This window comes from Papaver somniferum, chromosome 2 (genome assembly GCF_003573695.1).
Source record: "Papaver somniferum cultivar HN1 chromosome 2, ASM357369v1, whole genome shotgun sequence".
Taxonomy (NCBI): domain Eukaryota; kingdom Viridiplantae; phylum Streptophyta; class Magnoliopsida; order Ranunculales; family Papaveraceae; genus Papaver; species Papaver somniferum.
In genome coordinates, this window is record NC_039359.1 from 180,930,465 (window position 1) to 180,940,116 (window position 9,652).

The 9,652-nt window shown below is 37.5% G+C and overlaps 1 protein-coding gene across 4 annotated transcripts; it reads right to left on the reverse strand.

Moving 5' to 3' along the window:
• Positions 1-235: 235 nt before the first annotated feature.
• On the reverse strand, positions 236-3,134 carry LOC113349931. Of its 4 annotated transcripts, XR_003360482.1 has the most exons (5): positions 2,925-3,134; positions 1,954-2,296; positions 1,064-1,847; positions 846-922; positions 236-447 (listed from the first exon to the last, which is right to left on the reverse strand). XR_003360482.1 is itself a non-coding variant. In XM_026593979.1 (3 exons), exons 2-3 carry the CDS (start codon positions 2,227-2,229, stop codon positions 1,458-1,460), a joined length of 666 nt encoding a protein of 221 aa, XP_026449764.1. In that variant the 5' UTR covers positions 2,230-2,296; positions 2,925-3,134; the 3' UTR covers positions 236-1,457. The 4 variants fall into 4 exon arrangements, 1 of the variants encoding a protein (XP_026449764.1); XR_003360483.1 differs by lacking the exon at positions 846-922; XR_003360481.1 differs by having other exon boundaries at positions 236-922.
• Positions 3,135-9,652: the final 6,518 nt, after the last annotated feature.

Below are 9,652 nucleotides of genomic sequence, written 5' to 3' on the forward strand. Positions count from 1 at the left end.
TGAATTTCTAGGTAGTTCCAACAACCTAGAAATCCAACCACCTAGAAATTCAACTACCTCCAGTCCAACATCTGTTGTTTGACATCCAATTCAAATGGGAGGAAAATTTGGATGGAAATCAAAATTTAGGTGTTTGGCATAGGATGGAATTTATCATTTGGAAAATATCCTCCCAAATTTGATTATCATCCATCTAACCAATGAAGTCCTAGCAAACAATCACATAACACGCGTATACATAAATACTTCCATTGGTAATATATTGACTGTCATCATAATTCGTTCAACACAAGTCTGCATATACATTGGTAGGCATTCACCACATGATATGCAAGCTCTACATTACAAATAGACACAATAAGCGCAAACATACAGTTACGATATAAGAATCTACTCGAATACCACCGTCGAGAACTTGAAAATTATGCTCTTGTGCCATGACCAGTACTGCAAGTGTTTTAATCATTCACCAGCAAAAGAGGTAAAATAGTGAGAGAACTTATAGATGATCCGGTGATATAAACAGACCTGGTTAAAATAAATTTATGGGCACTCGTGTTCACAAAGTATAATATTCACCAAAACTACACTTACATACCACATTAAATGCTATGCCCATGTCATGTTTGTAAGGCTATTCTAAATTCTCACTGCAAACTTTCTTATAACCAGGTGCAATTTCCATCAGCAAGCCAATAAAAGTTCATACACACATACTCATTAACATGGATGTGTACTCATAAATTCAGACGATGGCTTCTTATTGAATCAGCTGATCACAACCAGACACTAGGACTAGTACTTAAAATGTAATGCATATAACAAGTATGGGAAAAAATTAGTACCTATATTAGAATTTCAGAGCTAATAATTCCATCTCCAAAAGTCGACGCATAAGGTTATACACAAGTCACCAACAGTACTACAATATATTTAGTAAATGTAACACAAATGAATCATTAACTATGACCATTCAAAAAATACGATTACTTAATTTGCAGCATAGTCATTAATTATTTCCTAAACCAAAATTAGATTCAATGAAGTTAAGAAGATTTGGTACCTTGAAGTTATATACCGCACATCCAAAAAAGTGATGTACCGCACATCCAAAAAATTGATACACCACACCATCCAAAAAAGTGATATACCGCACCATCCAAAAACATTGGTTGAATCCAGACCAATCTCCATAAAGACGCTTAAATCCAGATTTTATCCATCCACCGGTGCAGGGAAACGGTGCAGGGAAACGAATGCTACACCAATCCAACTGCTCGGTCTCGTTCATCTTGAAAAACATCTTAGTTTTTTGTAGCGTCATTCACCAGATACTCCACAAGTTTCACACGCATGACAGAGCTTATATGAGGAAGTTCTCTTAATGACTTCAATAAAACGTCAACGTCAGGCTTCATATCCCGTTGAATCGTATGATTTGCAATGCTAGTAATGCCTTATGCCATTTGGCTCATTGATTCCTTTTTGCATGCGGCATCCTCTCGATTCTTCCTTTTCCTCGTATTCACATTATCTTTTGTAGTACATGGGGTTGCATTAGACCTTGAACTGGGTTCACTTCCAGTTCCTTCACTATTGTTAGCATGACTGGTTCCTTCACTATTGTTGGCATGACTGGTTCCTTCACCGTTGTTAGCATGACTTGTTGTTTCATCATAGACAATGATGGGTAAGTTAGGCATGGTATCATCATCTCTGAGATTACTTTCCGCGAGTGCAGCTGTTTGTGCTTCACTACCAGTTGCTTGATCATTGCCAATGATAGTTTCAATCTCATCAAAAGTATCCAAGGACTTGTCGCGGTATTTACTGTACTGTGGGTTATCCTATAATCAAAAGATATGCAAATTAATAGCAGAAAACCATAACCTATGTAAGGTCCATGTATCTTTTCTATAATTCATATATTGATTAACATGGTGGAACGGTTACCTTAAGGAAATCCTTCCGAACTGAGTCGGGAGCTGTAAGCGTATTATTTGTTAGAATCCTACCAAACCCACTTTTATTGAGAAGATAACTCATGGCAGTGTAACTTTCCTTCCATGTTTTCAAACGATTTTTCACATTATCAATATTGATTTCCATGTCTAATTTACATTTTATATTTGTTCGAACTTGCTGAGAGGATACTGATTTCCAACCGTTGTCAGCTTTGTTTCCCGCGGCAATTTGTTCTTCCAATGTATCGATAAGAATACGATCCATATCCTTTGTCCATCTGACCTGCTTTCCATTATTTTCCACTCTACTCGTGTTGACTTTGTTCGGTGACCTGCAGGTACTCACTATTAATAATACTGCCAAATAAATCAAAATAAACAAAGCAGGTGAAGATATAGATGTCATACAGTTACCAATTAAATTGAACAAAAGACAAGCTTAAGAAAAATCATAATCTAAGCAAAACAAGAATGCAAGTAGATCATATGAATTTCCTGAATATTCCTAACCACCACAAACATCAAGTGAGAAATTTTATCAAACAATATGCATGCATTCAAAATTCATTAGCAGTTGGCTGTAATTTCTAATACTTTAGTCATACAATTTCCAAGTGATGAATCGACTCAAAACAAGTAGATCAGATCATATTTTTACAGTAAAACGGGATAAACATAGAATTGATCATGAAAATTTCTTAAGCCCTGTATATAGAAGGTACATGTAGATTTACTAATCTTAACATTGTGATCTATAAACCATAAATCAATCATGAAATTTCTTTAACCCTATATGTAGAAACCCAAAAAGTACATATAATCCTAACTTTTTGGTTCAGAAAAAATCTAGGGTTTGGATAAATCCATCGAAAAGAAACGAAAATAACTAAACAACAGAAAGAAGAGCCGAAATTTCACAATAGTCTATGATGCAAACAAAGAATAAAGAGTGAGAGTTACCCATATCTAAGCTCGAGAGTTTCTCTTTATGGCGGAGCTTTCGAGAGACGAGATGAAAATGAAAAGGAAAGAGAGAAGAGCGGATTTTCTGTTGAAGAAGAAGAATATTTAGAGAGTGAAAGAAGAAACTGAAAATCAACCACAAATCTAACCCGAAAAATAGATTGAGGAAGAACCAGTTCCTGAAATGAGAATAAGAAGGTTAGTTCTACAAACTCATCTCGTATTTGATGTTTTTAATTGGTATGATTGGTTTAATTCGTTAAAAACATGGTTGAGCGGCGGTTATAGGGTTGGGTTCGGCGTAAAATCAAGTTTAGATTTGCACCGAACTGTTCTTCAAACACAACCCTGAAACTGCATATGAACGATTCGGCTTAAAATGTATATCAGTTTTGCACCGAACCTAGTGACATAGAGCCTTGTATTTAGGATCGGCTTATTCGATGGCATTAGATTTGCGCCGAATTTGTGTTGTAGAAATTTCATAAATTTTGCATGTGTATAGGATCCGCTCATATGGTAGTACTAGTTTTGCGCCGAATAAATGTTTGAATTCATAATTTTAGGTTCGGCTTATTCGATAGTATTGGTTGTGAGCCGAATAAATGAGACCGGCTTGTAAATAGTTTGTGGTATGAGCTGAACCACTCTCTGTGTAAGCTACCGAAAATTCTAAGACATGGTTCGGCTCATATTTGTTATTTCGGGTAAGCCGAGCCTTCTTATTTGTTAACAAGTTTTTGGCATTTCAAATCCATATTTTGTATAGTTTGTATCCTTTGTTGTTCGAAGTAGTCTTATAATTTTCATACTTGTGTCAGGACCAATGCATCTAAAAAGAGGAAGAAGATGGAGGTAATACCTTCTACTTCTAAAACTCCCGATCCTCGAGGAGGAGGTAAGAAAAAATTGGGAGCAGGAGGTATATGAGGCATTTTAGAAGAAGAAGCTGAAAAAGTAAGAGTTGAAAGACAAGAAGAAGGAATAGCTGAAGATGAAGAAGTGAAAGGAATGGCTGGAGATGATAATCAAGAAGTTCATCAAGAAACACAACCCCAAGGAAAACCCAAGAAAGACAAGAAAGGTAAGAAGGTGGCAGAACCCGAGAAAGAGAAGAACGTTTCAGAACAACGGATCATTGGTTTACACATTCCTGATGAAGATGACGTAAGTCCAACTCGATCAGATGGTTTGCCTTATAGTCTTCCGGAAGATGGAGGAAATGTGTTGATTGGTTATGCCGAATCTTTGGCGAAGAGAATTTATGAGACTCCTGATCACAAACGTGCAGTCCGAGTATTGAGACACCAGAGGGAAGCGGAATGGGATCTTGATGAAGAGGTTCCTGAGGTGATTTCTTACGTACAAGTCAGTGCTTTATGGCCTGCCATTAATTATGGACATCATGAATATGATAGTGTGGCGGCCTCTGCCTTTACCGAGAGATTTTGTCCAGAAACTTACACATTTCAATTACCTTTTGGAGAGATGGCAATCACTCCTGATGATGCGAGTAAGATTATATGCCTTAAAGAAAGGGGTAGAAGTGTGGATGCTGATTTTTATGACATGAGTTGGGATGAGCTCTACAAGTTGTACGAGGAAACTCTTGGTTGGGGTGCATACAAAACTGAGTTGGAGTTTTCTGGGTCCGTTAAAGATGTCGATTCCGTATTCATACTCAATGGAAAAAATAAGAAGAATAAGAAGATCAAGCTCACCAACTTGAAAAAGGAATTTGAGAACACAAAGGATAGAGTAAAGGAAGGTTTGTTGGTAATGGATCCCGTCAAAGTGAAGCAAACCGGAACGTCCTACTTGCTCTATACTCTTGGTAGAGATATCTTTCCCGACCTTACCGGAAACAAGGTAAATGCTAAGTATCTCCAATTGGTAAAGAATCTTGAAACTTGTAACAAGTATGCTTGGGGAACGGCTACGCTCGCTTACCCGCTGGACCAACTTGCCACCGCGTCTAGGTTGACAAGTACACACATCGGAGGGAACTTCACTCTACTCCAGGTAACTTTTGGGATTTCAGTGTATGGTTCGGCTTATAACTATAAAATCGTGTAAGCCGAACTTGTTACTTAATTGGTTCGGCTTATTATACTTGCTCTATATAAGCCGAACTGTGTTATGAGTTTGCAAACTTTATTTTTACTTTGATGTTTTTGTTTCTATCGCTTCAATTCCTTTGATTTTTGAATTTGGTTCTTTGGATGTAGGTGTGGTTATATGACCATTTCCCAATTTTTAACTTGGCCAAAACATTTGAGAAGGATGTCGAATAGGTTGATACAGAGCCAACTGTAGCACGGTACGCGTACGAGGACTCGAAGAAAAGAAAGAAAAAAGAGTTGGTGGCAAGTTTGAGAGAGACATTAGATCTAATGGGTGTTGATGATGTCGTTTTTCAACCATATGAGAAGGAAGATGAAGTTGTTGAAGATGAGGATATGCCGGTAGGTATATATCATGGGCCATTGTTTTATCTCGGTGATTATGTCATATACGATCCTCGGCGAGTACTCCGTCAATTAGGATGCGTCCAAAAGGTTCCTTTGTTTGATGAGAAATTCAGGTTGTTACCAAAGAGTGGTACTGGAACTAAAAGCACCACTTCATCTTGGGAACCAAAGTATGATCCTGACCCCATCCTTGAGTTTTGGAATAACTTAGACGATCACACATTAGATGCGTCCAAGTTAACACCTTTACTTGATGATCCATGTGAAGAGGATCTGGGATATATGGATTGGTATAACCAAATTTCTCATCCCTTCATTATCAATAAGAAAAGTCAAAAGGTAGCTGATTAGGGGAAGGCGAAGGCAATCAAGATCACCAACAAGTCTACTTTCGAAGATGTAGTCAACGCTTTCAAGATAATGGTAAGAATGACTTCACTTTATAATATTTTCATATATTAGTTATGGTAAAAATGTCTTCAACCTCACGGTTATAAGTTATTGACAAATGAAAAAATAGGTTGTCGCGGGTAGGGAGATGTTGAAAAAAATGAAGGCCAAACTTGGTTGCAAAACACCATTGACCGTGAAAGAACAAAAATACCTCTACAACAAGTGGGATGCAATCATCAACAAAGGACAAGGACCCGAGGAACCTGCACAAAGGCCTACCACTAAGAGGTCTCCACAAGTTGGTGAAGGTACAAGTGGAGGTGGTGCTACCAGCCAACCAGGTAATGATGCGTCAGAAGATGAAGACCAAGGTGGAAGAAGAGGTGGTCGTGGAACTAAGAAGAGGGGTCGTGGTTAAGTGTCCTTTTATGTTTCCAAGTTCCTTTTAATGTTTTCTTAAGTTTTAAGTACACTTTTATGGTGTTGCAAACACCTTGGATTTTAGGTGCTGAACTTTGTTTTTAATGGTGCTGGGATTGTGTTATGGACACCTTGAATTTCATGTTTTAATCAATAGCGTACCAGTTAATTAGTTACTTATTACCTGGAATTTATGAAGTTCGGCTTATCCTGTAATTTGAGTTATGCGCCGAATCTGAAAAACTCTGGTTCGGCTTATCCTGTAATGTTAGTTACACGCCGAATCATTTGTCCTTTAGGTTCGGCTTATTCGATAGTATTAGTTTTGAGCCGAACCTGTAATTTGGATAGTATAATTTGAGTTCAATGGCTAGTTTTTTTAAAAAATATTTAAACTATTGATCCGTTATACTATGCGAGATTACATCAGAATATTAAGATGGGTCAATCAATATCATCCCATGGATACTAATCGATGAGATTCGTTAGAGATAATTTAAGATTGAACTATTATGTAAATCAGTGTATGGTTCGGCTTAGATCTGCAAACTCGTATAAGCCGAACCTGTAAGAAGTTTCTTAATTTGAAATTCTAGCTGTTACTTAAACATATTCGGCTTGTTGTCTAACCTTCTTATGAGCCGAACATTGTCTTTTTTTGTACAAAAATCTATGAACGACTCTTTTTTGAAATATATAGCCGTTGTAACCTGTATTATATATAGACATGCATGGTTTTTCATAATCTTCAGAGCATATACTAAAAAAAATGGCACCCCCAACTCATGAGTTTACTTTAGAAGAAGATTTGTCTCTTTGCACTAATTACGTAGCAGACTATCCAAAGAAGGGTGAAGAACTACGAGTGAAGGGTTTGATGAGTATGTACTACTTGGTTAGAATTCATGAATCCTTCAGCACCGAAACGGGTAATCTTCACAACCGGGATAGTGCGTCCTTGTTTTGCCGAATTAAAACTATAAAAAACGGTCAAAGACTTTATAGCTTTAGTTCGGATTGTGAGTCTATATCGTCTCAAGGATGAAACAAACTCTGAGATTGAAGATCGAGCTCTAGAGAAATGGCGAAGATGGAAAGGAAAGAATTTCGAATACAAAGATCACTACTACATTCTTATGTAGTTTCTCATTACCCGTTTTGGATATTAGAAGAATTCGACTAGAAATTTATTGTAAGGTTATTATGTAACGGGTGTGTAATCAACATTTTCTATGAATTTGAAAAGTCTATTTGGAATGATATAATAATTTTTGTTTTCATGAATCATGCAAGGTTCGGATTATCCTGTAATTTCAGTTATGCGCTGAATGTTGAAATCCATTGTTCGGCTTTCTTCAAAAATATACTACAAGCCGAAACTAGCAGAGTAACTCTGGATTTTTTTTTTGGTCAGGTTCGGCTTGAAGTGAAATAATGTTAGAAGCCGAACCTGACAAAAAAACTCTGGATTTTTTTTTTGTCAGGTTCGGCTTTCATCAAAATAATACTACAAGCCGTACCTGACAGAAAAACTCTGGATTTTCATCACTCCGTCGGGTTCGGCTTTCCTTGAACTAATGGTACAAGTCGAACCATCTCCTGTGTTCATGATTCCAGTTTCCATAAAACGACATGTTCCATAACCAAAAAGTTAATCATTCAAGTATTCCTTTTTGATGGGTACATGTAACTGCAATTCTAGTCAAGGTATCATCCTCATCATACACGAAAATCAAAAGACACAAAAATACGCGGATAAATCCATGAAACATTTTTATGGAGATCCTAAACGAATCTCATCCTCTCCACTGACCTCTTTCTCATCCTCTTACACTGACCTCATTCTCATCATCCTCACTGACCTCTTGCTTATCATCTTCATCCTCATCACTTGAAAACACAATTACTTGTCCACTTGGGAGCTGCACATTCATAGAAATCCAAAGATCCATTTCTGTCGCATAATTTGCACACCAATCCATCGCATAATTATTTTCAAATCTAGGGCAAAAGGCTGCACTCATCAAGGGTGGTAATGGGCAACCAGGTCTATGTTTGAGGCCGATAAAATGATAATTTTGAATAAATCCAATAACAAGTCTTCTATCCTTTACACCATCATGGCATGGTTTTGTTGGAGTCACGTAAGTAAAGCTACTACCCTTCCATGCGAAACAATGTACGACGCAATCGAAGGTCTCCGCTATTAAAAACCCACAAATGAGCATTGACATCCAATGTTCTTCGGTAATGATGAAATCCCCATGCAAACGACGTTTGAATGCAATGTACTCCGCTGCCACCCCTGCATTTCCTTTTCAGGTCAGGACATATTCCTATACATCTCCGCCAAATTTTTCCCATTTGTCGTGTCCCATATCTCTAGATCATCCTCGTCGTCTTCGGTTGGGAGAGGATCGAATCTTAATTGTTTCCAAAAAATGATCAATATCCTCAAATGATATGATACCATCCTTGTACCGAAGTAAGTCGTGGTGGCATGGAAGTCCCATAGATGTCTTCATTTTACAAACACACTCTTCCTCCAAGTTGGCGCCTAATGTCTTAATCAAATCCACTCCTTGCATCAACAAGTCGATGCATGGATGGGAGACTCTATAAGTTAATTCCCGTAGCTATTTACTACCATAATGCTTGTGTCTAAACATAATGTTATGCTCGAACGCGGCTTCAATTCTCACAATATCACTTTTGAAATATTCATCAATTGCATCAAAAACCGTGACAAAAGTGTCAACACATCCAAAAAGGTTATTCTTCAACCAATAATGAGCCGACTCTACCATACTTGTGGCTTGGTTATCGAAGTGTTTGTGCCGATTTGTGAAACAACCCACAAACCTTTCTTTATTAGGTTCCAACACATCTTTGACCAAGTAAGTAATGACATCGGGGTATTCGGTCTTCCAATGCTCAATAAGCATTTTAAAATTTTCTTCATAGACATCCTCGGTGATTGACCATGCCAAAGCTTCCCATTCGCCTTGGAAAGAAGCCCACAACATCTCATTATGTTCATATGCTTTCCAGAATTCCTTCTTTTTCTTTACTCGTGTCTCCAACGGTAGTTTAGCAATATTCTCTAATTCTTTCAACTTAACTGGTTGAATTTTTGATTGGCAATTTTTCCTCACATTGCACCATATGTGAAACGTACAAAGAAAATTGAATGCATCCGGAAATACCTTCTTAATAGCATACATCAACGATGAATCTTGTTCGGAAACGAACACTTTAGGAAGAGCACCCTCCCGGAAGATTAATTTCAATCGTTCTAACCCCCAAAGATGACTCTCTTTCTTCTCGTTTTTCAAGAAACAAAAGTCACGGTGAACGGTGCCTTTGTCGGAGTATGCCCCAATATTTTCATCAACGACATCTCATATTTATTAGTCTTGTACGTGCAATCCAATGTAATAA